Consider the following 26,961-nt stretch of genomic DNA (forward strand, 5'->3'; position numbering starts at 1 on the left):
GGTGTACTAACCGCCCGCAAGGCTAAGTCTCACTGCTGCCCAGCCTCAGTGCCAGGGACCCAGGTACCTGTAGGTCTGACCTTGGGCTAGGCGGTCACCCTGTCCCCAACCCCCGGCCACCTGCACCTCTGGGCAGGTCCCTCCCCAGCCTCAGCTCCCCAGTGAGACTTGGCCAGTCTCCTTGTATCATTAAGAGGTCAGCACAAGTGAAAACCCTTTAGAACAACAGAGCGAATGCTGATGATAGAACCTCAACGTGAGGCCTCGGTCCTATAAAAGGCAGTGACGGAGTACTGACGGTGTTTCTGTAACAGATGATAAAGCAGCACACAATCAATGAATCACTTGCTTTAATTTTAAGAGCATGTTAGCAATTCACATTAGAACAAATCCATTTTATGTTTACAACAAAAGTCTATCGTATATTTAAGACTAACAAGGCTATGCTTTACACCTTGCCATGGCAATAACCACAAAGAACACAGGAAACGACACTTTGAAAAAGAAAAGCAACACCTGAGTCAGAAAAAAAAAAAGACAACTTTGCTGAAAACTGTGAAAAGCTACCAGCTCCTCTGCGCTGACAGCACAGCCCTCGGCTCCCGGCTCCCAACCAAGAAACGTTCAGGGTCAGCGCACTTGGGCTGCATTTTCATGGCAGAATGGTCAGGTTTTACCCTACTGTTCCTGCAGACGTCATACACGGGTGCACTGTTGCCTATTAAACACCATTTCTCGTGAGGTTACATCACCTGACAGGACACGGGTCACTGCCACGCAGCCTGTCTGACTGCTCTGCGCAGCTGTGTGGGAAGCTGGCCCTGAGCAGAGGACAACCCGGGATGGGCCCCCGTCAGACTGACTGTCCTCCCCTAAAATGGGGGCGGAGGGGGGTATCTGAGTCAGCACACGACACAAGTGGTTCAGGTCTCACGACTGCTGTCGGCCCTCCTTGACGTTCACCGTCGTCATCTATTCAGAACACCGTCTTTTCAACTAACAAAGACCACTCCAGATACACAATCCCTGATGTGTTCTCACGAATACCAGGAAAGGGAGAGCAGACGTCAGCCCTGCTTGGTAGGCTGGAGACAGGACAGCGGTGTCGTGTGGACCAAGTCAGTGTGTGACCCATGGGGGAGGCGCCAAGCAAGCAAGCACGATCCCAGCAGAACAGCCCTCACGACACACGGAAAAGCAGACCTCACTCACTGTTGGAGCGAATCAAAGCAGAGAACAAAGTCCCGGCAACACCATCCACAGGTCAATCCACAGGGGTCGCCCACCACCAGGACCACGTGTGGACACATCCGTCAGGCTTATGACACCAGAAGACAAGCTACCCTGGCACATGCACTGTTCACGCCTGGGTCTGGGGACGAGGAACCAGCTGTGAACAGGGCTCCTGGTGCCCGGCGTCCACCTTCCATCCCCATCCTGTGATTTGCACAGCAGGCTGTCCACAGAGAAGCTGGCTAGTCCTCTGAGTGGCTAGAATAAACATGTTCCTCCTCCACACACATCTGGGTCCTTGCCTTCAGAACACTGGTGGGGGCCCAGGGAGGGGAGGGATGGAGGGGGCCAGGCAGGGAAGGAGGGTGGGAGCCACAGGAGGGACGCCCAGGGCTGAGGCCCAGTCCCTTAGGACTCTGGGGAAGAGTCTTCGCCCGCACAGCCCGTCTGAGGTCTCACACACATTTGTTCTGCGCTCTCCTCACCCTCCTGCGGTCCCTCCCCCAAAGGCAGGTATCACCTGTTTATCAGCAAAGACACCAAGGCTGGTGAGACACAGCCAGCAGCAGGGACAAGACCTCAAGCTGCTCACCCACAAGTCCATCCCCACCAGAGTACACCAAGTCCCCAGGTCCCATAGACAATCACCACACTTGGAGAGGTTTTTAAGAGAAAATGGCTTTACAAGGACTCATCCTCCCCTCAGCAAGTGCAAGGCCAAGCCCAGGTGAGGGTGTCCTGGGGCCGCACCACACGTCCCGGACCAGTGGGCATGGGGGGAAGGGTGTCCACGTGCCTCCAGGCCCAGGGGCGGTGCATGGGCTGACAGTGGGCTCCGGGTGACAACGCGCATAGGGTGACAGCAGGCCTAAGCAGACTGCAGGCGGAGTCTGCACAGGTAGGGGGCCCTGAAGGAGCCCAGGTAGAGGTGCCCGTTGTGTTCATGTGCCTCGCTCACGTAGGTGACCACCTGCCCTTCGGGGTCGTGCAGGCTCCTCCGGAACGCCCCGCTATCACTGAGCTCCAGGACAAGGCTATACCGCGGCACAAATTTCATCACCGTCTCTTGGCTGAATAGCTGCAAAAGAAGCACAGAGCAGAGAGAGTATGGCAGGACAGGTGTGGCCCCTGCAGCCCAGACAACAGGCCCATCTGGAGACCCGCAGCCGGGCATCCAGTCCTGTCACCTGCTGGGTGCATCCCACCTTGCCCTGCCCTCCGCTGAACCACCTCCCTCCCTGCTCCCCTCCACACAGGAGTGCGAGTGCCTTTTTAAAATATTGGTCCCAAAACATTTAGTCAAAAAATGGCTTGTGGGGCTAAGCAGGCTAGGTGTGTACAGGGGTTGCCCAGACCAGGGAGTCAGTCTGAGTAGGGAGCATCCACCCTGGAAGAGAGGCCATGGCTCCAAGCAGAGGAGACGGTGTGCTGCAGTGGGGCGGCCGGCACAGGCTGTGGGCCCCCAAGGGGACGGTAGGCCCCTGCACATGGCTGGGAGGGAGAAGCAGGGAGGAGTGAGAAGGGCTGGCCCTGGCCCTAGCCAGGGCCATGTGGTCCTGGGGACAAAGGCTACAAATGTGGACACCTGGGGAATCTGGTCAAACAGACATAAGGGAGCATGGGACCCAGGTTTCTCACCCTTAGAGAAAGGAAGTACCAACATGGATGGTAAGAAGACAGGCATAGATCCTGTGGTGTTGGACCAGAAACACCAGTATTACTTAGAGTTTTCAGTTTAAAGGAACAAAGATATATGAATGTAGGTACAAAAGTCTGTCCATGAACACGTGTGCACATACAGACTCAGGAACCACCGCCTGGCACCTTGCAGGACCTTAGGTTACAAACAGTTCAGTACCAGTAACTAAGGACATGGGCAGGATCCCACGGAGGGCAAGACAAGGCTCCGAGGAGGCAGGAGGAAGGGGCACCTAAACCACTCGAGGAAGAGCCAAAGGCTGCGGGTCTTGGGGAGAGCAAGAGAGACAGGCAGGACAGAGGCCCAACAGATCATGATGGTGAGGGTGACAATTCCAGACGAGGAAACTAGGAGGGAAAGAGTCAGAGGGCTCAAAGATGTAAATTTACATTTTAAGCCAAAGGTTAAGTTTAAAGAAGTCACTGAAAATCATAAGCATAAGGTATCATAAGCAGAACTAGAATTTTTAGAGCTTTCACAAGGGTCAAAAAAAACCCACAATGAGATGCAGTTTCATTTTGTTTCTTGAAATCATAGTTTTTGTGTTTACCTTAAAAATCACTTTTTTAAGATAAGGCCTCTCAGATAAGAAATCCAACATGGAGAAGCCAGGATTGGCCCGGATGGCCGCCATGCTGACCCAGTACCCTCCGGAGCTGCTGGCTCGGATGTTGTCTGGGAAGCCAGGCAAATTCTCCACAAACACATCAGCCCCTCCCTTCATCAGGCCAGACACGTAAAACCTGAAAAAGTCAACCAAGCAGGCAATGAACAGCAGCCCCCAAACAAAAAATTGGAGCCAAACACCAATGCATCCATCACCAACGAGGGCACATGATGCAAGGGCCTGCTGCAAAGGCCTCAGAGCCCTGGGTCCAGCGAGAAGCAGGGGCAGGAACCAGGCCGGGCCAGGACCGCAGTCAGCGTTCCGTCGAGACTCTCCCTAGCCTGTGATGGTCAAGAAGGCTGAGGAAGAGCAAGGGAAGACAACTCTCTCCTCACAAACAACAGGCGTCTGCCGCGTCCCAGGCTCTGCAGCCGGCCTCTCACCTCGGTCCAGCCCCGCCCCTCACCCCGGCCCTGCCCCGCCCCTCACCCCAGCCTGGCCAGCTCACGCACCTCCTAATCCTCACCATGGCCAACTCCGCCACCAGGACAAAGTCCTCCGCAGGAGACAGTTGCACCCCGTTGGGGAACCGCAAGTGGTCCAGCAAAACCTTCACCTCCTTGGTTTGGGTGTCGTACTCCAGCAGGCTGCGGGCGCCAACGCCGAGGGTCACATGGGGCATCTGGGAGCCTTGCTGGGCTGGAGCCCTTGGCCAGGGCCTCTGCAGGGGCACTTGGCCTCCACTAGAGCAGCAGGGCTCCCATCCTCCACTCAGACCAGTTCCAGGCTGGCCCTACAGGGCCACCCAGGCACCCACCTCCAGACAAGGCTACAATCAGTTCTCTCACTGACCTGGGCGCTAGCTCACACCAGGGTGGGTCACCATGGCTCAGCCTCACAGGAGTTGAGGTTCCCCCCAACAAGTGCCAGAACACCCCCCACACCCTCAGATGGCCTGGCTGTTCTTAGCTTCATTTCTCCAAAGAGAAGTGAGAACATCTCGCTGCCCTGTTGTGTCCACCATCTATTTCCAGGAGACATTAAGATCCTCCCTTAAAAGCTGAGCAGATGCTCAAAAACACCCACCAACTCCTGGGCGTGATATATTCTCCGACGTCATCCTGCCCATCTACAGCCTCCCTGGGCAGAAGATTCAGGAGCACACTCACCGCCCATCATCCGTCCCCTCCATTAACAGGAGCAGATAATCTCGTCTTTGCCATTTGCTGCTAGAATCTGTAAAGTAAATCTTCCTCCCATCCCGAGTTACTGTAAGATCGTTCAAGAAGGACATCTTCCTCCCCTCAATGGGGGTCTCGGAGGATAGCAGCAGTTTTACTTCACCTGCGAGAACAGGAAGGAAGAAAAGGAAAAGACGGGAAGAAAGAAAAAAGAAAGGGGGGAGACTTGCTTTCATTATAAGAACATGTAACTCAATAGTTTCAAAATATTAATCAATCTAACTTATTTAAAAGGAAAAACTAAGGGAGCTTCTCCACTCCCTATGTCAGAAGATGCAGTACTTCTCACAGTGTTTCCCTCCTTTCTATTCAGTGATGAAATTTTTAGAACAACCCCACTAAAGGCAGAATCCTCCCTTTGGACGAGGAACTCCTTCCCCAAGGCCAACTGACTTAAAAATCTGTCAAGAGTCTTGGGTTAATGAGGCAATTTTCTATTTGAGAGAAATATACAGTGCTCCCCTCACCTGCTTTTAAATGCAAAAAGCAGTAGTAGTAAGTCTTTTCAGACTGTAGCACACTCATGGAGTGCTCAGTTCTCTTTACGTCTAACCCCATTTAAACCACCACAACGATCCCACAAGGCAGGCCCTCCTGTCAGCCCTACTCTGTGGTGAAGCAAGTGGGCTCAGAGGCTGGGGGTAACTGGCACATGCCAGCACCCAGCAGAGTGGGGACCACCCAGGGGCCCTGTGCACCACCCACAATGACAACTCCTCCCTCCACATGACCCTCCCCATTAAGCACACACAGCAATATCACAGCACTGGTCCACAGGACACCATGACCAGTCAGGGGAGGGAAACAGCAGAAGGAGCTGGAGGAAGGAAAAGTAAAATGACAAAAGATGAAGGGGAAGGAAAAAGAGAAGACTGAGAAGCAGAAAACAAATAGGGAGCCCAGATGGATACACAGAAAAGTGAAGATAGGAAGAGGAGCCTCACACCCTCGGAATGAGACCTTCTGGGACCCAGCGGTCAGAGGAGAGGGAGGTATGAACCTGAGGCAGGCTCGAGTGAGGAGCCACACGATGTGAATACTGGTGCTCTCTGCAGGCAAGACCTTCAGTACCATTCGGTACGTAAGAAAAATACCAGGGTCTCCGGTAGGCTGTACTGAACAAGTTCTACTAAACCCATTTATAAATAAATGCACACATTGTTTAAAAGATCAGCAATCATCACAGAAGGAAGCAAGTTACTGGCACGTACGTTTCCAGGGATTTACTTCAAACAGCCCTTTGTACGCATCAACCACAAAAAGGGTCCCGTTGGGCCCGGCCCGGATGCCTAGGGGTCTCCCACAAGCAGGCTCATCATCTCGGGTTTCTAGGGAAAGAGACAGGAATCAGTGGCTGGCCCCAGATTCTGCCTGTGGCCCATCAGTGTCCAGTCACCTCATCTATCCCATCCTAAACCTGCATCGTGCTGCAGAGAACAAATCTGACCATGGCATCAGAGACTGACACAGCCCCCACCGTGTTCCAGGCCCAAAGAGCTTAGGTCAATTGTCCAGTCTATCCAGAGAGCCCACCGGAGAGTCAGGATGTGGACACATGCACAGCAACTAGCACTCAAGAATCACACTCACATCAGCGTTTGGAGACTCAGTCAGTACAGGCATAGGCCCCACCCCTGGATGCCCCAGCAGCCACAGGCCCCTCCCCAGATCCCCCAGCAGGCACAGGCCCCCCCCCCATCCCCCAGCAGCCACAGACCCCTCCCCAGATCCCCCAGCAGGCACAGGCCCCCCCTCAATCCCCCAGCAGCCACAGCCCCCCCCCCCGATCCCCCAGCAGCCACAGGCCCCTCCCCAGATCCCCCAGCAGGCACAGGCCCCCCCCCCATCCCCCAGCAGCCACAGGCCCCTCCCCAGATCCCCCAGCAGGCACAGGCCCCACCCCCGGACCCCCCAGCAGGCACAGGCCCCACCCCCGGACCCCCCAGCACTCCAGGAGTGGGACTGAAGCCCCACAGCTGGACCAGAATGCTGTGCCTGTCTAAGGACATGGCAGGGTCCCTCCACCCATCATAAAGGAAAAGCTACCATATTACTCCTTAGATCCATTCTCCTGCTCTACTACCTATATTCTTTTTAAACCTGTGGCAGAGCATATTTAGTGCTGGGCACTCACTGCAGGGCACTTACCACAGGGTGCTTATTGCAGGGTACTTACTAATGAGTGCTTATTGCAGGGTGCTTACTATTCAGTGCTTATTGCAGGGTGTTTACCAGAGTGCTTATTGCAGAGGGCTTACTGCAGGACACTCATTGCAGAGGCACTTAACATGCGTGCTTACATTAGGATGCTTACCACAGGATGCTTACTGCAGAGGCACTTATGGCCACAATACGGAGTGGGAAAAGCAGGTTAAAGACTCATATGCAGAGTATGATCCCATCACTTACAACCATGTGTGGGTGTGAGTCCATGAACAGAAAGAGATCTGAAAAGTTATTCATTACATTGTTAACAAGTTACACCTGAGAAGACTCCAGGTGATTTTTACTTTCTTCTTTGTGCTGTTCGCATTTTACTATAAAAATGCATCATTTTTACAAAAACATTCTAGCTCCTAACAAAAGGATAGTAAGTCTGCTACCAGTGCTTAAACAGTGAATTTCTAAATCCTGAGGGACCTAAGAGTAATTCACTCTGGATGAAGGGCTGAGGTCCGTGCTAGGCTACTGCGGGAATGCACTTCAGCACCTGAGGAACAAAGCCTAGCGCCTCCCACAGCAGCTCTGGAGCACGTGCTGAGGTGAGGGGTGTGAGGGGCCTGCAGGGAAAGTATGACCACAGGGGGCCTCATCTGGGCAGCGGGGCTCTCCTCTTCCAAAGACCTGACTTCCAGGAAACACAGCTCCTCTCAGCACCTTCCTTGGATGCCTGGAAGAGACACAAAGGCGGTCACCAAAACTTACTGCACGGGCCTGAGCCAAATCGAGCAATGGTCTCTACTTCACCATTTTCAAGTTTTACAACTCGGCCATCTGCTGTACCCGTGAACATCACATCTGTTCAAAGAAAGGAAAGAGTAAGGGTGTTACTGGGTTAGCCTAAGAACTATGCTCTCACCACCACCTACAACAGAGGTGGTCAGTCTGTGCTTTGTCTCCAGAGGGGAAACGGCAGTTTTGAAAGTGAAAGCAAGTGGTGTCTGGGGCCAAAGCCTTAACATGTGCAGCAATAACGCCATAGAGGCCTTGGAACCAGCATGGGCGTGACCCTGAGGCTGGAGCAAGGGCACAGCAGACACCACAGATAAAAACAGGGTTTTCTACCCTCAAAGAAGTGGGAACCCTCGGGCTGGTGCTCAGTGCTTGGGTCTGTTCACATCTGCCTCATGGCAGGGTCTAATTGCTGAAGGTGACTATCCAACCAAAGGGAAACAACTGCTGGGAAGGTCCCTGGGTGTAAAATCAAGTGCTCACTTCAGCAGCACATACACTAGAACCAGAACCATGCAGAACTTGCAATGCTGTGCAAATTCATGAAACACTCCGTATTTTTAAATGTAAATATTGCAAACTCTAGGGGAGCCACTAAAAAAAGTATTTAAAATAAGTATAACTGATAGGCAAAGAATGGACAGAAAAGAGAATCATATAAGATGCTCAACTGAAACTACTAAACTCCCAAAGTGGATGAGAAAATAAGGAAGAAAAAAACATAAGCAATGAATAGAAAACAGTAACAAACATGGGAGAGAGTAACCAAACAACAGCTGACCCTTGAACAACTGGGGGTTAGGGGGCGTTGACCCTCTGCACAGTCAAACATCTGTGGATAACTTTATGGTCAGCCCTCACACCCTCAAGGTCCTGAATCTGTGAGGTTCTGCATTGCAAGATTCCACACCCACGGATTTAAGCAACTGTGCTGCAGAATGTGTTCAATGGAAAAAAATCCATGTTTAAGTGAACCTGAGAGCTGTTCAAGGGTCAACTGTATATCAATTATCATTTTAAACGTTAATGGTATAAAAACCTCATCAAAAGATAGAGATTGTCAGAGCGTATTAGAAAACAAAACGCAATGAAATGCAGTCTGTAAGAAGCTCTCTTTAAATATACAGACACAGAGATGAAAAATGAAGGGGTAAAGAAAAATACACCACACTAACACTAATTAAAAGAAAGCTGCAGGGCTAGGAACATGATCAGGGATAAAGACCATCAGGTAACAACAAAGGTCAACTGTAGAGAAGACACAACAGTCCTTAACATGTGTGCACCTGATAACAATTGTCAAAATACATGAGGCAAAACTGATACAACTGCAAGGAAACACAGGAATCCATGATTAGAGGAGGAGACCTCAGCATCCCTCCCTCAGAAATGGAAAGACCCTGATGAGCAACAAGATCCGACTGCACAGCACAGTCAGAAAACAGGAAGCTATCTGCAATGTCCTGGGGTAAACCATAATGAAAAATAAAACAGAAAAGAATGTACATATACGTATAACTGAGTCACTTTAATGTGTAGCGGAAATTAACACAACACTGTAAATCAACTGTACATCAAAAAAATAAATAAATGGACAGATCCTGCCAACAAAAAATCAACCCTAACTGAAGCCCATTCGCCTATAGCTGGTGCTCCACCAGAGAAGCCACCACAATGAGAAGCCCCTGCACTGCAACAAACAGTAGCCCCCACTTGCCACAACTAGAGAAAGCCCGTGCAAAGAAAACCCAGTGCAGCCAAAAACAATAAATAAATAAGAAATCATAAAAACACAGTTGAACTCAACAGCACCACTGATTAACTGGATATAATTGACACCCTTCAACACCTCATCCAACAAACAGCAAAATACATATTTTTCTTGAGTTCACATGAAACATTCACCAAGGTAGACCACATTTTGGGCCATAATATATGCCTTAATAAGTTTAAAAGAACAGAAATGATACAATGTCTGCTCTCACACCAACATGAAATTAAACTAGAAATCACTAAAACAAAGAGAGCTGAAAATCCCAAAATACTTGGAGATTAAACACCACACACTTCTAAATAACACATAGGTCAAAGAAGAAATCTCAAGAGGAATTACAAAACATTTTGAACTAAGGTAAAATGAAAACACAACTTATCAAAAATTTCCTGGAGGCAGAGAAAACAGTGCTTAGAAAGAAAATTACAGCATCAAAGACACACATTAGAAAAGAAAAAGACCTAAAATCAGTCATCTAAGCTTCCATCTTTGGAAACTAGAAAAAGAAGAGCAAAGGAAACCCAAGGTAAGCAGAGGAAATAATAAAAATTAGAGCAGATATCAATGAAATTGAAATAGGAAATCAATAAAGAAAAATCAACAAAAACAAAAGTTGGTTCTTTGAAAAAAATCAATAAAATAAATACTCCTTTAGCTAGGCTAACAAAGACAGAAATTACCAATATCAGAAGCAAAAGACCCCATGGGCATTAAGAGGATACTAAAGAAGCACTAGGAACAACTCTAAGTCCTCAAATCTGATACTGTAGATGAAACAGTCCGATTCCTTGAAAGACACAATCTGCCAAGACTCACACAAGAGACAATTTGAATAGGCCTATCTCTATTGAAGAAATTAATCAATAGTTAATAACCTTCCAAAACAGCAGCAGGCTGAGATGGGTTCACTGAACAAAACATTTAGGAAGGAAGAAATGGTACCAACTTTCTATAATATCTTCCAGAAAACAGAAGAAGAATACTTCTTAACTCATTCCATGAAGCCAGCATCACTTTAATACCAAAACCAGATAAAAGTCATTTCAAGAAAACTATACACCAATATCTCTCAAGTACAAAGATGTGAAAATTCTCAATAAAATATGAGCAAATCAAATCCAAAATGTATAAAAGGAATTATACACCCCAACCAAATGGGATTTATCCCAAGTACGTAAGGCTAGTGTAGCATCTGAAAATCAGTTAAGTAACCCATAAATATCAACAGACTAAAGAAAATTACATGAACGTATCAACAGATGCAGAAAAAGTATTGACAAAAATCTAACACCCATTTCATGATAAAAACTTTTAGCAAATTAGGAACAGAGGGGAACTTCCTCAACTTGATAAAGAATATCTACCAAAAAACCTACAGTTACCATCATACTTAATGGTGAAAACTAGAAGCTTTCTCACTAAAATCAGGAACAAAGCAAAGCTGTCCCCTTTCATCACTTCTTTACAACTCTGGGCTGAATGTTCTAGTTAATGCAGTAAGACCAGAAAAGGATATAAAAGGTATAAATAAAACTATCTTCATTTGTAGATGACATGACTGTCTATGTAGAAAATCCCAAAGAATCAACAACAATAAGTTTTGAAAACTAATAAGCAATTATAGGAAGGTTGCAGGATACAAAGATAATATACTAAAGTCAATCAGTTTCCTATATACCAACAATGAACAAGTGAAATCTGAAATTAAAATCAGAGCATCAGAAGGCATGTCACTACCTTCCAAAAAGAATGAAATATTTAGGTCTAAATATAATGAAATATATACAAGATCTAGATGAGAAAAACCATGAAATTCAGATAACAGAAATCAAAGAACTTAATAAAGGGAGAGAGAGTCCATGTTCATGGATTAAAAGATACAACATTGTCAAGAGGTCAGTTCTTCTCAATCTGAGCTCTAGATTTAGAGCGATCCCAGCAGCTATTTTGTAGATAATCTACAAAATTATCCTAAAGCTTACACGAAGAAGCAGAAGATCCAGAAGAGCCAACACAATTCTGAAAAAGAACAAAGTTGGAGGACGGACACTACTTGACTTCAAGACTTACTATAGGGACTTCCCTGATGGTACAGTGGTTAAGACTTCACCTTCCAATGCAGGGGACACGGGTTTGGTCCCTGTTCAGGGATGCCTCTCGGCCAAAAAAAAATGAAAGAAGCAATATTCAATAAAGACTTAAAAAAAAAAAAACTTACTATAAAGCTACAATAACGAAGCCAATGTGGTAACAGCAAAAGAACAGAAAAACAAATCAATGGAACAGAATACAGAGCCCAGCAGTAGACCCAAAACTCATCTCTAACAAAAGAGCAAAGACAACACAATGAGGTATAGATGGTCTCTTCAACAAATCTTGCTGGAACAACTAGACATCCACATGCAAAAAGAGGAACCTAGACACAGACCCTACACCCTTCACAAAAATTAACTCAAAATGGATTTCAGACCTAAACATAAAACTACAAAACTCCTAGAAGATAAAAAAGGAAAAAACTTAGTTGACTTTGTGTGTGGTGATGACATTTTAAATACAACAAATATATGATCCATAAAAGAAAGAATTGATAAGCTGGGCTTCATTAAAACTTAAAAACCTCTCTGAGAAAGACACTGTCTAGAGAATGGGAAGACAAGCCCAGACTGGAAGAAAACAATGCATCTGATAAAGGACTTGCATCCAAAATATACAAAAAGTTCTTTAAACTCAACAATAAGAAAATGAACAATCCAATTTTAAAAATATCCCAAAGACTTAAGACACTTCACCACAGAAGATCTACTATGGTGGAAAACAAACATATGAAAAAATATTCCACATCATATATCATCAGGGAACTGCAAATTAAAACAGCAATGAGATACCACTTCACACCTATTAAAATGGCCAAAATCTGGAACACTGACAGCACCAAACACCGGGGATTTATCCGGAGCTACAAGAGCTCCCACTCATGACGGGGGGAGTGCAAAACGGTACAGCCACTTCTGAAGACAGTTTGGCAACTTATAAAACTAAACAAGGTGAATGGAAAAATGAACTATGATATATCCAGGCAATGGAATATTATTCATTAATAAAAAGGAATGAGCTACAAAACTGTAAAAAGACTTGTGAATGTGAAAGTCGCTCAGTCGTGTCTGATTCTTTGCAACCCCCATGGACTGTAGCCTACCAGGCTCCTCTGTCCGTGGAGATTCTCCAGGCAAGAACACTGGAGTAGTAGCCTTCCCCTCTCCAGGGATCTTCCCAAACCAGGTCTCCCACATTGCAACCAGATTCTTTACCGTCTGAGCCACCAGGTAAGCCCAAGAATACTGGAGTAAGTAGAACCTTAAAATGCATAACAGTAAGTGAAAGAAGTCAATCTGAAAAGACTACCTGATATATGATTCTAACTCTAAAACATTTGGGAAAGGCAAAACTATGGAAACAAGAAACACATCAGTGGTTGCCAGAGGCTTGGGGGCAGACTGGGATGAAGAGGCTGAACACAGCAGATTTCAGGGGGCAGTAAAAATTCTCTGTATGATAATCTAATGATGGATACATGTCATTACACATTTGTCCAAACCCGTAGAATGTACACACCAAGAGTAAACCCTAACGTAAACTATGGACTCCGGTGATGATGTGACAATGAGGAGTTGTCAACTGTACTCTCAATAAATGTACCATCTTGGGGGAGATATTAATAATAAGGCAAGTAGGGGGTAGGGGATATATGGTAAATCTCTGTATCTTCCCCTCCATGTTGCTGTGACTTCAAATTGCTCTAAAAAGTAAAGTCTAAATGATGTTCATCGGTGACTCCTCTCCTGGCACTTCCTGAGGTGAGTACCTCCCTCCACTGTCAGCAGCAGTGGGTCCAGGTGCCCTCATGCAGTTCACACCTGCAGGGGATAACCAGAAATGTCACCAAAAGACAAGCAGTTCCCTTAACAGAGGAAAGGAGGTGCGATGACAGAGCAAGATAAGGCATCAGGCCCAGCGGAAAAGACAAGAAAAGCATTCTCTGGGAGATTTGGGCAGGGGGGATCCCTGGGACTCCTTAAAGTTCCAATTTTAAACATCAATACTAGATTTCTTAACCAAAAATACAAAATTTGTGAAATTAATAAACATCAATGTCTTTTTAAGAGAAATATGAAGTTCTATCACAAAGTGCCCATCTCTCTTGAGCAATTCTGACTCTGCCGGACAAAAAGTAACAACCAACTACAGAAATACCTCAGGCTGGCCAAACAGCAGGGCTCAGAAAGGCAGGCTGGTTAACAGCTTCGGAGGTGGAGGCGTGGGCCTGACGGGCCTTCAGAAGGAAACAGAAGCATGGGCAGCCACCCATGACTGTTCCACCACGCTCTGACGTGATGGCCAGCAAGCTGAGGTAACAAGTTGCAGGAAATCCTCACACCTCAATCCTTGCCAACCTTTTCACTAACCGTATCTTTTGACTCCTAAGCTTAATTCTCGTTCTAACAGACAGGAAAGGCCTGTTCCAGGTTGCTACAGACTCAAGAATTAGAACCAGACCCTCTTCTAGTCTGGAGGTTCGGGCAAGCCTGAAGCAGATGGTTACCCTAAAATGTCCCCACCAAGGTGATCATTAAAAAAAGTGGAAATACTGAGAACGGTTCCTGTTCTTGTCAAAAATGAAATCTACACAAAGACAACCTATGCTACATCAAATAACATCTATCCAACTGTGACCAATGAACTAAACACCAATGTTCACATTTTTCCTTTCTCCTTTCACTTTAAAGGATCCAACAGTTTGAGCAGAATAAAGCTTGTCAGACAGGAACTCAAAATCACCCAGCACTAAAACGGCCTGAAACTCAGAGAGGCAAGAGGCTCCCTCGGGGCATCTGCTAGACAAACAGGCACAATCACAGCCAAGAAGGCTGCCCAGGACTCCCCTTGGCACTGTCCCCACAGGACCCCACTCAGGCGGCAGACAGTGCCAAGTCTACTTACCCCCAATATTTGCTATGGACTCTGGCCCAACAAGCTGATTTTCAAATAGCCTTTCCGCCTGTTGTAACTTCGTATTTGGCTGCAGCACACCAAGGAAGAGAGGGGGTTCTTTGAAGCTGTAAAATAATGCAATTATAGGGATTTGTCTATAAAAATATATGAAGAAAGTATTTACTGAAAACCTGCAAGGACCTACATGTATAACTCCCCATTCTTTGACAAAGGGCACACATTTCAATAATATCCTTAGTTGCCAGAAGCACTAGTTAAAAGAGAAAACCTCCCAGGATATCAGGAAAGGTCATAGCACAGAAGAAAACTGAAGGTGTAAATGTGGCTGACATAAGAACACTCTCCTCCCACCCAAGGCCCAGGGTGCCTGGCCTCCCCAACCCGTCCAACTGCTTCACCCTCCAGCTCACAAAGCCCGGCATTTATTTTCTCACTAGCTGCCCAGCCATCCAGGCCCAACTGAGACGGAGAGAGCGGAGTGGACATTTCACAGGGACAGCCTTGCCTCCTGATCCATGGAGAGGACAGAAGACAGCTGGGCCTGGGTCCCCCCGCCCCCCGCCCCCCACCCAGGCTCACGCAGAAGTGCCTGGGAGCTTTCCCGTCTCCTCCATCCACAGGCAAACACGCTGTTTCTCCAAGCTGTCAGCAACCCATGGCCAGGCCACCATCTTCCCTCCCTGCTTCCTCCCTTGTCCCCTCCAAGTCTGCTTGCGACCCAGCAGCCCACCTGTGCTCTGAAACACAGATCAATGGCATCCATCCTTCAATACCTGCAAACGGGGCCCTCTCCCTGGAGCCAAGGTCTCCCACGAGCTCCTCACCCAACAGTCCGGCCACAGCCTCCTGTCTCCTCCCCTCGTTCTGCTCTCCCAGCAGGTCCCCAAGGGCCCTGGGCATCTCCCATTTTAAACCCGCTGCCTCCTCCCATCACCTCCTCAGTGAAGCCTGCTCTGACCACGCAATGTAACACTCAGCGCTGCCCCCAGAAGCCCAGACCCCACACCACTTGACTGACTCCTCGCTCGTCTGTCAGCTGCCTGTGCCCCCGAGCACACACGAGGTCTGGGACTTGCTGGGTTCTCACTGCTGTATCCTGAACGCGCGGCCCCCAGGAGGCTCCCAGAGAGGGGGCGGGGGAGGGGAGTTCTCCCACCCCTCACCCGGCCGGAGAGTAGGAGAACCAACTGGAGGGGGTGGGGGGTGGCGGTCTGGGAGCTCTCCATCCCCACCCGCTCCAGACAAAGCTCTTCACTTGCTGCCGCCCCTACTCAGGGCTCAGCACAACTCCCCTGGAACTAAACCTCCCCCTCCACCCTTGGCCCTGTCTCACAAATACAGCTTCCTACCTGCTCTTCAAAAGCACACTCGTGGTTCAACTAAAGAGCTTTGTTTCCAGAGGGGGAGAGTAGGACTGGGACCTGCAACACACCTGGGTTCAAGCTCTGTGCTGGAAGGTCACACCTCCGGAGGGGCAGGGACGTGTGCAGACAGACGACAGACAAGCACACGGAGCAGGGAGTCCGAGCCTCCCCACCATCCCCGTGGGCGCTGCCAGATTCCCTGCACGCAGGAAGACCCCGAAGGGCTGCAGCGTCAATCTAGTCAGGGTGGTGCGCTGTCCCTGCCCCCAAGGGGAGACGAGAAAACACAGGAGAAAATGCAGCAGCTCTGCAGAAAGGCTCGGGCGCTCCGCTGGGCACAGAGGCACCAGGGACAGCAGCCCAGGCACTCGGGTTAACTCTTTAACTATTACCTCCTGCTCGCTCTTGCTGACTCTCCAAACTCAGTCACCGCCTATGCTGTTTCCAGTTACGTCCTGTTTCTCCCCATGGTTCTACCTATCTGATTAGGATCATTCTTTAATCTTTCTTCTGAAATCAAACTGATAAAAATGTCCCCACAAGCTGTGAGTGTGTCTCACGAGCATGGGGCGAGGACACGGCCGGCGGCCTCAACTCAGCAGCAGTCACTGTGGCCTCCACCCCCAACTCTGGGGAAGGACTGGGCTTCAGGCTTGCCCGAACCTCTTTCTTTCCATCCAGAAAGAAACAGAAACATGAGTTTTCACGAAAAGACAGGACTGTTTCTGGCATGTTTAAAACATATTTCAGTTTTTGTAAAATTTAACATAAAAGACACAGTAGTGTTGTAAAGAAGAGATTTTGTGCCTATGATTTTAAAAATAACAGGGGAAAAAAACAACCAACAGGGACAGTAACTCTTGTAGCAGCTGAAAACTATCACCGTTAACTGTCAACAGGGTGCATTTTATTAACAGGGTGAAACTGTAAAACTCGAAGATAATAGAAAGTAGCAACAAAGTGCTACCAGTGGTCAGCGATGTGAGGGGCAAACAGAAACACAAAATAATAAAACTCAGGAAAGGCCCATGAGAGACCTGCAGGGGAAGGAGCAGGATGGTGGCCCATGCCCCCGACCCTCAGGCAGGGAGACAGCCTGGGCTCCTCACAGATGCTCAGGAAACCCGTGGAGCCCCTCTCTGACCCCAACTCTCTGGCTCCACAGGCAGACGCTCCCTGTGGTGAGGAGCGAATATCCACCAAGCAGATATTCCTGAGCCCACATCATCCACGCCTGATGACACCACTGTGCTCCCACCTCTGGGAACACACGTGTCCCAACAGACACTGGGCAACACCCTCCAGGAATCAGGACGTCCCAGGTGTTGTGTCCACCAGCCCAGATCTTCCTAACGAGGAAAAATGAAGGCTACTGTGCACAGCAAGGTCTGGCCAAGCCTGGCGGCCTCCCCGGGACTCTGCTCGCTCAAAGGCTGCCACCATCTGCATAACCAGCCACCTGGGAGGGTCTCCCCCGGGCCCGGGCCCTCCAGGTCTGTCTGTCCTCTGATTTCCTGAGTCTCCTGAAGGCAGAGCCCCGAGGCACCCCCGCCAGCTGAGCCCACCAGCTTGGAGACTGCACCACTCTTCCCAGGCAGTGTGTCTGCCCCGTCCTTGCTCTTTCTGCTCTGATCAGTTTCACAGAAACCCTTTTTGCTGTTGTTAGCAGTACTTTTCCCCAAACCTCAATTCATTCCCGCTCTCACTGTCTGCCAGTCTTCTGCCTTCGTTCTGGCTTCGGGGGCCCACACCCCCATAGCGGGAGCCAGTCATTCCCCAACTCTAAGCCCAGAAGAGACCCATCAGCCACGCTGGTTTCTATGGGTTTCTCCTCACCAGGCACATCTACTCCACTGACGGGCTCGTTCTGCACAGCCTCAAAGCCTTCCCTACCTGGCTCTTCTCCAGGCTGCCAGGATGTCACACTACCTTTCCCCTGAATTTCTTCACCACTCTTGGCAAAATTAACAACCTCTACTGAGATGAAAGGTCTTGGGTCCCCTTAGAAGCCGTATGTCCACCTGCTCCCCACCACCTCACTCTCCATGGCCAGCTCTCCAGCCCAGGTTTCAACCCCCAGCTTTGGACACAAATCTCACTTCCACATGGCGCACTGGATTAGCAGAAAGGCCCAGGCAGTCTGCATTTGAGGCCAGCTTAGCCACCTCCTTCTACAGAGTGAGGGGGGTTGGCAGGAGGGAAACCTTCAGAGGACGCCCAACACACTGCCCACTATGAAGCCTCAACTCTCACTCACAAAACAACACATCATTCAGTTATACCTGTTAGCTTCCCTCTATACTGAGATGGGGTTCTTATCTGAACTTTTCAACTTTACATGAACTCACAGCAAACTTCAGGCAGCTTCACCACCATGAGCGGCTCTGAGGGGAAACCAGACTGCACAGCCCTTAACGTCATGAACAAGCACATCAAGAGAAGCCTGGCTCTGCATGACTGTAACTACAAATGTGAATACCTTCACGAGACCTGAGGTGCACACTAGTTTTTCAAGTTATAACGGACTGCACTACCTACATATCCCCACTGATGAATGGTAATTTAGAAAAAATAAAACAGTAATTGTTATATAAAGTTTATTAAAAATCAACTACTCATAAATCCTTACTTCAGGAAACATAGTCTTGACTGCCAAATAAATAGCATTTATCGACAATTTTTAAAAATCAGCTACTTAAAAAATTTAAACACAGCAACTTGAACTTAATCTTCGTTTGTGTGTCTGTGCTCTCAACACTTTAAATGAATTCAGGTTAATCACCTCTAATACTTAAGCTTCTCTTGTTTGGGATCTTTCTAGTTTTTAATTTTGGTTTGCAGAGTTTTGTTCTTGAAAGAGTAGCATGCATTAACGCTGGGCACATGTTGTCTAACACCTGATTCAACACAGGGCACAGGCACTAAAAGAGCTCACGCTCTCTACTGCTCGGCATAACCCATCCTGCACAGCAGGTTAACTTATTAGCCAAGAAGCTCACAGCCCGATTTTGTCGAGCAGAGCCACCCACCCTGCCCAAGCTGTGCGGCTACTCACCTGAGAGATTCCGGGTCTATAGGCGAGTCCAGCAGCACCAGGGCACCAAGTAGGGGGACGGTGAGGAAGGCTGCCAGCATGACGAAGGTGGCTCGGAACACTCTGCCGCTGAAGGAGCTGCCAGAGACAAAGCACACGAAGGCACCTGCGGGGCTCAGACCGACTGGCCGCGCCCTCAGCCCTCCAGGCAGGGGCAGCCCTCCCACCGGGCCTGCCCCTTTCGAGGCCACCACCTCCGTGGCAGTGACTAAAGGTCAGCACTGTTTGCTAGGATGGCAATCATGCCTTGTTCTTTTTTTAATCTTGCGGGGTGTGGAACACTCAACAGTTACCTCCCAGGTAGTCTGATGAGCAGTATCCTGGATCCTCCGGCAGATGCTAAAAGCCGGCAAACCCAAAGAACCAATGGGCCCAAAGTGACGGAGGTGTGAGTGAAGCTGTGGGAAGGAGCCGCCCTCATCCACCGGGAAGATGGCGGCCCTCAGTTACCACCTCTGGCCACCGAGGCTCAGAGCAGCAAGAATGAGAGACACATTCACAAAGGAAACGGAGACAGAACATCTTGAAGGTCCAAACCCAACCATTACCAGACACTGAGAACCTACAAAGCCACACCTCCAGACCATCTCTTCAAAAGCCACGGGGAGACCTGACAGCGGCCTGGGACCTCAAGCAGAGTGTGTGGGCAAGTGACCACTGGGGGCTGAAACACCCTCCAACAACCCTCACAGACGACCTCACTCACTCGAGGGCCAGGCAGCACGTGAAGCCTCCTGCTAAGAAAGAAACTGCCGGGATCACTATTTGCCTGCATCAGGATATTCAGATTCACTAACACCTGAAGTCAAGAGTAACTTAGAGCAAATTAAAATCCTGACCTCCTAAAGTGGAAAATCTTTTTCTATCCAAAAAAGCTGACTTGAAAAAAGTTAGGACTCACACTTGACAAACTAAGGGCAATGTTTCATTTGATTTTTGACAAGATGGTTTCAATGTAGAATGCAGAAATTTGGGGGCCGGGGGTGGGCAGTCCGCTGCCAGAAGGACGGGACCGAGGGTCACGTCTGACCCAAAGTCTGAGGTCACCACTAACAACACTGCCTGCCGAGGACAGGAGGAGATGCCTGGACCCAGGGCCCAGAGTCAGGTTTCAAACACGCTGCACAAGCTAACCATGTCTGCTCTCCTGGGGGATTTTGGGGTGAAGGCAAACACCCAGTGTGGCCCCGGCAAGCCTGCGCTCAGCACCGTGTCCCCCGCTTCATCCCAGAAGAAGCCCATGGCAAAACTTCCTGTCATGCCTTCCACTGCTCAACAACACAAAAGTTTTCCGTTCATCTACTAACGGACACTTGTTGGGAGGGGTGATGGGAAAGGGTTACTTAATGGCAACAAGGAGTTTTGTGGGATGAGGACAAGTTTTGAAACCAGAAAAGAGTGGTGGTTGCCCAACAGTAAACATCACTGAACTGTATGCACTCTAAGGAGGTTCCTTTTACGTTATGGACCCCACCTCAAAAAGATGTTAACAGTGACAAGAATGTTCTTCACTTAGACTGTGGTGATCTGTCACTTTAGCAAATCTCTCTAAATAACCTAAAAATCCCTGAATTGGACATTCTAAACCGATGATATGCGAGTTACAGCTCCACAAAGATGTCCACAAAGTAAAAGTCAGCGACCGCCATCCAGAGGCTGGGACATGCGCCACTCAGGACTTCCTTCGGTGCCCAGTCAGTCAGTGAGATGACCACAGCTGGCGACTGCACGAGCAGAGGGTGTCTGCCAGGGCTTCCAGCAGGAATGACATGGTCCTGTGGTTCCTTCGAAAGTAGAGTCCCAAAGAGCGGGCCACATGGCACTGCACAAACCGTCCCTCAGAACGCACGAGGAAGGACGGGTGTCTTGCCAAGGGGGCTGATGCAATCAGCCCGCCCCCACCCCGAATAGAGTTGCAGCCCCTGGGGGAAGCTGTCTTGTGCAAACTCACTAACGAAAGTGGTGACACTGGCCAAAGTCTCCCTTTCCCTTTTCCTTGCCAAACACATTTCCACATAAAACAGATCCTTCCTGTCTAACTTGGACTCTATGCCAACTCTCCTTTTCTGTGTGGTAGTGTATATTTTAAAATCTTAATTTAGGAATGTGATTCGGAGCTTGTCACAGCGTGCTTGAAGACCTGGTTGCCCCTTCCTAAAACGGGGAAAACAAGAAGTCCAGCCTGGATAGAAAGTGACTACTTGCAGCTAGAAAGGCGGCCAGAACTCCAGCAAAGCCTTGGGTCCACACGGTGCAACCTGCCGGGCAGGTTCAAGCCCCAGTTGTTCCTGATGTGCGGCTGGACACCGCCGACCTGATCCAACCCCTCTCCAGAGAAAGAAGTCCATCAGCACCCTAGCTGACCGCCAGCCAGTTCCTACTGGAAAGCTCCGTACAGGGTCTAGTTTTAGAACCGGCAGCTCAGCCCCACACTGTTTACTTCCTCACTGCAGGCTGAGACTCTAGCTCTGCAGGGCCATCAAACTCCAACTTTACATATCCAGTAACTTGACAAATGGCCCAAACACGGAAATTTTTAGCCATTCAGAGCCCGCCTGCTTTATGTGTTCAGTGAAACGTCCCCAGACAGTGGCTCGGTTCAGTTCATTCGCTCAGTCGTGTCTGACTCTGAGATCCCATGGACTGCAGCATGCCAGGCCTCCCTGTCCATCACCAACTCTCGGGATTTACTCAATGTCATGTCCATTGAGTCGGTGATGCCATCCAGCCATCTCATCCTCTGTCGTCCCCTTCTCCTCCTGCCTTCAATCTTTCCCAGCATCAGGGTCTTATCAAATGAGTCAGTTCTTCGCATCAGGTGGCCAAAGTAGTGCAGTTTCAGCCTCAGCATCAGTCCTGCCAATGAATATTCAGGACTGATCTCCTTTAGGATGGACTGGTTGGATCTCCTTGCAGTCCAAGGGACTCTCAAGAGTCTTCTCCAACTCCACAGTTCAAAAGCATCAATTCTTCGACACTCAACTTTCTTTATGGTCCAACTCACACATCCATACATGACTACTGGAAAAACCATAGCCTTGACTAGACGGACCTTTGTTGACAAAGTAATGTCTCTGCTTTTTAATATGCTGTCTAGATTGGTCATAACTTTTCTTCCAAGAAGCAAGCGTCTTTTAATTTCATGGCTGCAGTTACCATCTGCGGTGATTTTGGAGCTCAAGAAAATAAAGTCTGTCACTGTTTCCCCATCTATTTGCCATGAAGTGATGGGACCAGATGCCATGATCTTAGTTTTCTGAATGTTGAGCTTTAAGCCAGCTTCTTCACTCTCCTCTTTCACTTTCATCAAGAGGCTCTTTAGTGTTTCTTCGCTTTCTGCCGTAAGGGTGATGCCATCTGCATATCTGAGGTTATTGATATTTCTCCTAGGAATCTTGATTCCAGTTTTCGCTTCATCCAGACAGTGGCTACCCTTCAATAAAACAGAGCCTCACCACTTCCAATGAATATTCATTGGAAGGACTGATGCTGTAGCTGAAGCTCCAATACTTTGGCCACCTGATGGGAAGAACTGACTCCTTGGAAAAGACCCTGATGCTGGGAAAGATTGAAGGCAGAAGGAGAAGGGAACAACAGAGGATGATCACCAGCTCGATGCACATGAGTCTGAACAAGCTCTGGGAGTCAGTCATGGACAGGGAAACCTGGCGTGCTACAGTCCATGGGGTAGCAAAAAGTCAGATACGACTGAATGACTGAACTGAACTCCACTCCCACCCCAACTCCTGCCCTTGGAGCTCTCTGACCCTCACCTTGACCCAGAAGCCCCTCTTGTCCCCTCCCCTATGAGACTCCGCCACATGCAAACCTGTCAGTGTCACCAACAAAGCTCAGGTGGCTGCTGTCACCTCACAGCCATATCACTTTCCTTCATCAGCCCCAGCAAACCCCAAACCCACTACATCACACAAACAAGGAAGTGAATTTTTAATTTTGGTTCATTTTAATTAATTTAGACTTAAGTAGTTACATGTGGCCAAGTGGCTGCCACATCAGACAGCACCCCCTGGGAGCCCACAAACACTCCATGACCACCTGCGCACACGGCAGGCAGGCAGCCCGGCCCTGAGAGGAGAGCAGTCAAGTGCCCACCCTCCGTGCAGCCTGGGGTGGGCGAGGCCAGACAGGTAGCGACCAGCACAGAGGGCAGCAGTGCCTCAGGTCGGCAGAGGGTGGGGAGGGTTTGAAGCCCATGGACTCTGCACAGAGATTTCAGAAGCAACCGGGCAAAGCCACGCGGCTGAGGAAACACAGGACTCAAGGAGCTCCGGGCACAGGTGAGAGCCATGTGACCCTGGGCACTGAGTCTGTAACTGGCGGGTGCACAGGTCCTGGAGGTGAGGTCACAGAGCTCCTGACCCAGGCTCTGGGAGCACAATTATTGTAGCCCAAGGTTCATTAACTTTTTTGGCAGGCCCATCTCACTTCTGGCTCCTGTGAACTCAGAGTCAACTACAGTTCTGCGTCTGCTCTGTAACTGCCTGACCACACACTGCACTGTGCTCCACTGCAAAGTCATGTCTGACTCTATGCAACCTCAGGGACTATAGCCCACCAGGCCCCTCTATCCACAGGATTCTCCAGGCAAGAATACTGGAGTGGGTTGCCATTTCCTCCTCCGGGGAATCTTCCCAACACAAGGCTCGAACCTACATCACCCGCCTGCGTCTCCTGCACTAGCCGGCGGATTCTTCACCACTTGAGCCACATGGGAAGCTGTGCACAACTGCACTACGTCCACTCATCTGAAGGACCTCCGTTTATCCAAACCATCTTCACCAACACAGTGCTGCACAGGCCCATCCTGCTCTCTTCAGTCTGTGCTGACACACCCCAGAAGGCCAGGCCCTCCCTCCCAGGTGCCACCCGGGAGGTCAGCTTGTTTGCCCCAACCCCTACACCTGCACCATCAGATCCACGCCTGGGATGCACAGGATCTGACAACTACCAACGGCTCAGTCACAACTTACAAAATCCTGTTAAATGGGATTTAATGGGGCAAAATGTGGCGACAGGTGTCCTCTAATGGCTTCTGTATACAAGACATCAAGGCCTTGAGGCACAGACTGAAGTCCTGACCCACACGCTCCATAAGATCAACACAGACCTGTGATTTCAGGCCCAAATCCATGAGAGACCGGAGCCCCGGGTGCTGAGGTGATCCCTGGAACCCGAGACTCACACACAATGGCCCAGTCCTCTCAAGTGACCACGCCCTGCATTGGTTCACTTTCCACAGTCCTTTAAGCCAGGGCTCCGAGACTGCAGGCATTGTTTTAGCACTGACGCCAAATTGAAAACATAGTAAAAGAGCAATTTGAAAACACACACCCAGGGGAAGGGCTGAGAAAACTCCGGAATCCTAGCTCCCCACAACCTCAAGAATTACGACAGCCCCAGCTGTCTCTCCCCACTGCCTCCCTTACGCTTCAGTCTTAAAAATGAAAATGGACCTACGAGAGATTTTTAATTAGTTTGAAACTCTTTGGAAGCTTATTGAAAAAAAAGCTGGTAACTTTTCAACTCTTAAACTCCTAAACAAGTATACATGGACATTAAACAGTTGTTCTCTCCTCTCAGACAGAACTATGTTCCAAAAGGGAAGGAATCCTTTCTGGGTTACAATCACTCTGTCAATAAACTTCTTAAACATGTGGGGAAACTGATGCCAAATGACAATCATTAGAAACCTGCACTGGGGACTTCCCTGGTGGTCAACACTCTGCAATTCCACTTTAGGGGGCACGGGTTCAACCCCTGGTCAGGGAACTAAGATCCTGCATGTCACACCAAAAAAAAAGATTACTGTTCAGATACAGACACTCAACAACTTTGAAATAAAACATCTCCAAAACCTAATTTTAAAAATAAACTTCTCATTGTCCAGAAGCCAATTCTGTCTTTCATTTGTTTTAATGTCTCTTGAGACTCTATTCCTCTGTAACTTTACAAAAACCATGCCACTCACAAAGACTTCAATGACCTCACCAACAAAACAGAGCTAATGCCACCATTCATGCCAGAAGCCAGGAGACTGGGCAAGGTATCATTCAGTGTCCCATCCACTAAAATCTATTGTCCTGCTTCTGTAAACTGAAGCACATTTCCTGCTTTTGTAAATTTTCCCTTCTTTATTCTGTTCAGCACATCTAAAGTTTACTATATAGTCATCACATTTCTATTTCCTTCAGATTCCTTTCCTTCACTCATTATACACAATACTTTCTTGTCTTAGAGTGAACTCTCAAATTTTAAGGTAATCAAGATGACAATCAGATGAACTACTAGAAACCACTACAAAAGAAATGAAAACTAGAAAACTGCATGATAAAAATAAGAAAAAGCTAAAGAATTACAATATACACATAGAAAGAAAGGTGGGTGACAGGAAACAGACTGTTACAAAGACCCAGAAGAGGATCAAAGAAGAGAAGGGGAAACACAAGAAAGCCAAGAAAATGTCTTGAATCAACAGAGAGCAAAAGGCACCCAGGGGAAGACTAGCAACAGGTGAGGACTTTGGAACACAAAGTAACCTTGCCATTAAGGAAATCCCAGAGAAACTGAAAAACAATTAACTTAACTCTGCCCCCTGCCCTGGGGCCTACAGGGCCCAGCTAAGAGTTGGGCCCATCCAACTAGTGCCCTTGGGTGCTCTATGCCCTGTGCCTCACAGCAGACCCGGGCCAGGTGCCCCCTGGTCTCCTGGGCACAAGTGTGTGGCAACACCAGTGGGCATGGTTGCACAGCACTGCTAGTCCCAGCCTGTCTGCTCTGAAGACTCCTAAGTCATCACCAGATGATCTCACAACATCCACAGTCAAAAGGGTGACCGACCTGTCGTGGTCTGCCCCGGGTCAGCACTGAAAGTCCCACACCCTAGAGTCCAGAGGAAACCAGAATGGCCAGTCACCCCACAAAGAGGAGTGTATTCCCGGCCTTTCCACTGGTCCCGGGACTCTTGCTAGTGAAAAATCTTCTCTGAGAATCGTGGATTTTTAGAAACCAAACACTCCTTCCTTTCATTATCATCAGGGAATAAATTCAGTGTCTCTGAGCAAAAACTGTGCTGCATTCAGTATGTACCACACCCAATGGCACGGCAAAAAATATCCCAGTATTACCATCAACATATTAGTCAATCAGTTCCAAACTCTGAACTTGGGTCTATATGGGGCCTCTTGGTTCTTAAAAACCCAAAATTATGCCACTTGGGGCACAAAGTTAAGAGGAGAATTTTAAGAACTTTAAAGGCTTTTACTTCAGTTTCTAGCTAACAAAGCAAAGTATATTTAGACTCGGGAAGGTTAGAAGAAGAGAAGTTGGGAGAAGATCTGATATTCCCTTTATCAGGCACCAACATCGCCGGTGCCCTATGCATGTCTGTCCCTACCGGGAAAACGTGCAAGGCCGAACCCTCACAGAAATTGCCCAATGACATCCGTTCTGCTTCCCGCTCTTTCCGAAAAGGGCAGGTGAGGAAGCGGCTCCGTGCACGCCCCTGCGGCAAAGTGAGGCACAGCCGAGGCCGGGGGGCTCCGGGGACAGGCAATGACGCAGCGGCGGAGCCGAAGGGCCGCAGGTGCACCTCGCGACGAGAGCCCGCTTCCACCCGTGAAGCGAGGCTGCCGAGGACTAAATGAGGCGCCAGCTGGTGTCGCCGCCTTGGGGGCACGGCCCGGCTCCGGGCCCGGCCTACCTGCCGCCCTTGGCCTCCGGCGTCCGGTTGTCGTCCGTGACCACCTGCGGCCGCAGGGGCCGGCGCTGCCTTAGCCCATCAGCCTCGGTCATGGTTCTGAAGCGCCGGTCTGCTCCCCGCGCTGACCACCTCCAGCCCCGCGCGCGGAAGTGACGACCGAGGCTCCACCTCCCTGCTCGGGCGCGCGCGGAAGTGACGTAGGGCCCGCCCCTTCCGGCCGCCCGGAAGGCGGTGGCTGCGAGGCTTTTTCGCGCGAGTCCGAACCAG

At 49.1% G+C, this 26,961-nt stretch overlaps 1 protein-coding gene across 1 annotated transcript; it reads right to left on the reverse strand.

The window, feature by feature from the left end:
- Positions 1 to 333: 333 nt before the first annotated feature.
- Positions 334 to 26,861, reverse strand: LOC122447803 (adipocyte plasma membrane associated protein). Its single transcript, XM_043478406.1, has 9 exons — positions 26,695 to 26,861; positions 18,936 to 19,052; positions 14,505 to 14,620; positions 7,706 to 7,798; positions 5,992 to 6,108; positions 4,709 to 4,883; positions 4,052 to 4,186; positions 3,483 to 3,675; positions 334 to 2,311 (listed from the first exon to the last, which is right to left on the reverse strand). The coding sequence occupies exons 1-9, from the start codon at positions 26,784 to 26,786 to the stop codon at positions 2,102 to 2,104; spliced, it is 1,248 nt and encodes a 415-aa protein (XP_043334341.1). The 5' UTR covers positions 26,787 to 26,861; the 3' UTR covers positions 334 to 2,101.
- Between the last annotated feature and the right edge of the window lie 100 nt (positions 26,862 to 26,961).

Source organism: Cervus canadensis, chromosome 10 (assembly GCF_019320065.1).
Source record: "Cervus canadensis isolate Bull #8, Minnesota chromosome 10, ASM1932006v1, whole genome shotgun sequence".
Classification (NCBI taxonomy): Eukaryota; Metazoa; Chordata; class Mammalia; order Artiodactyla; family Cervidae; genus Cervus; species Cervus canadensis.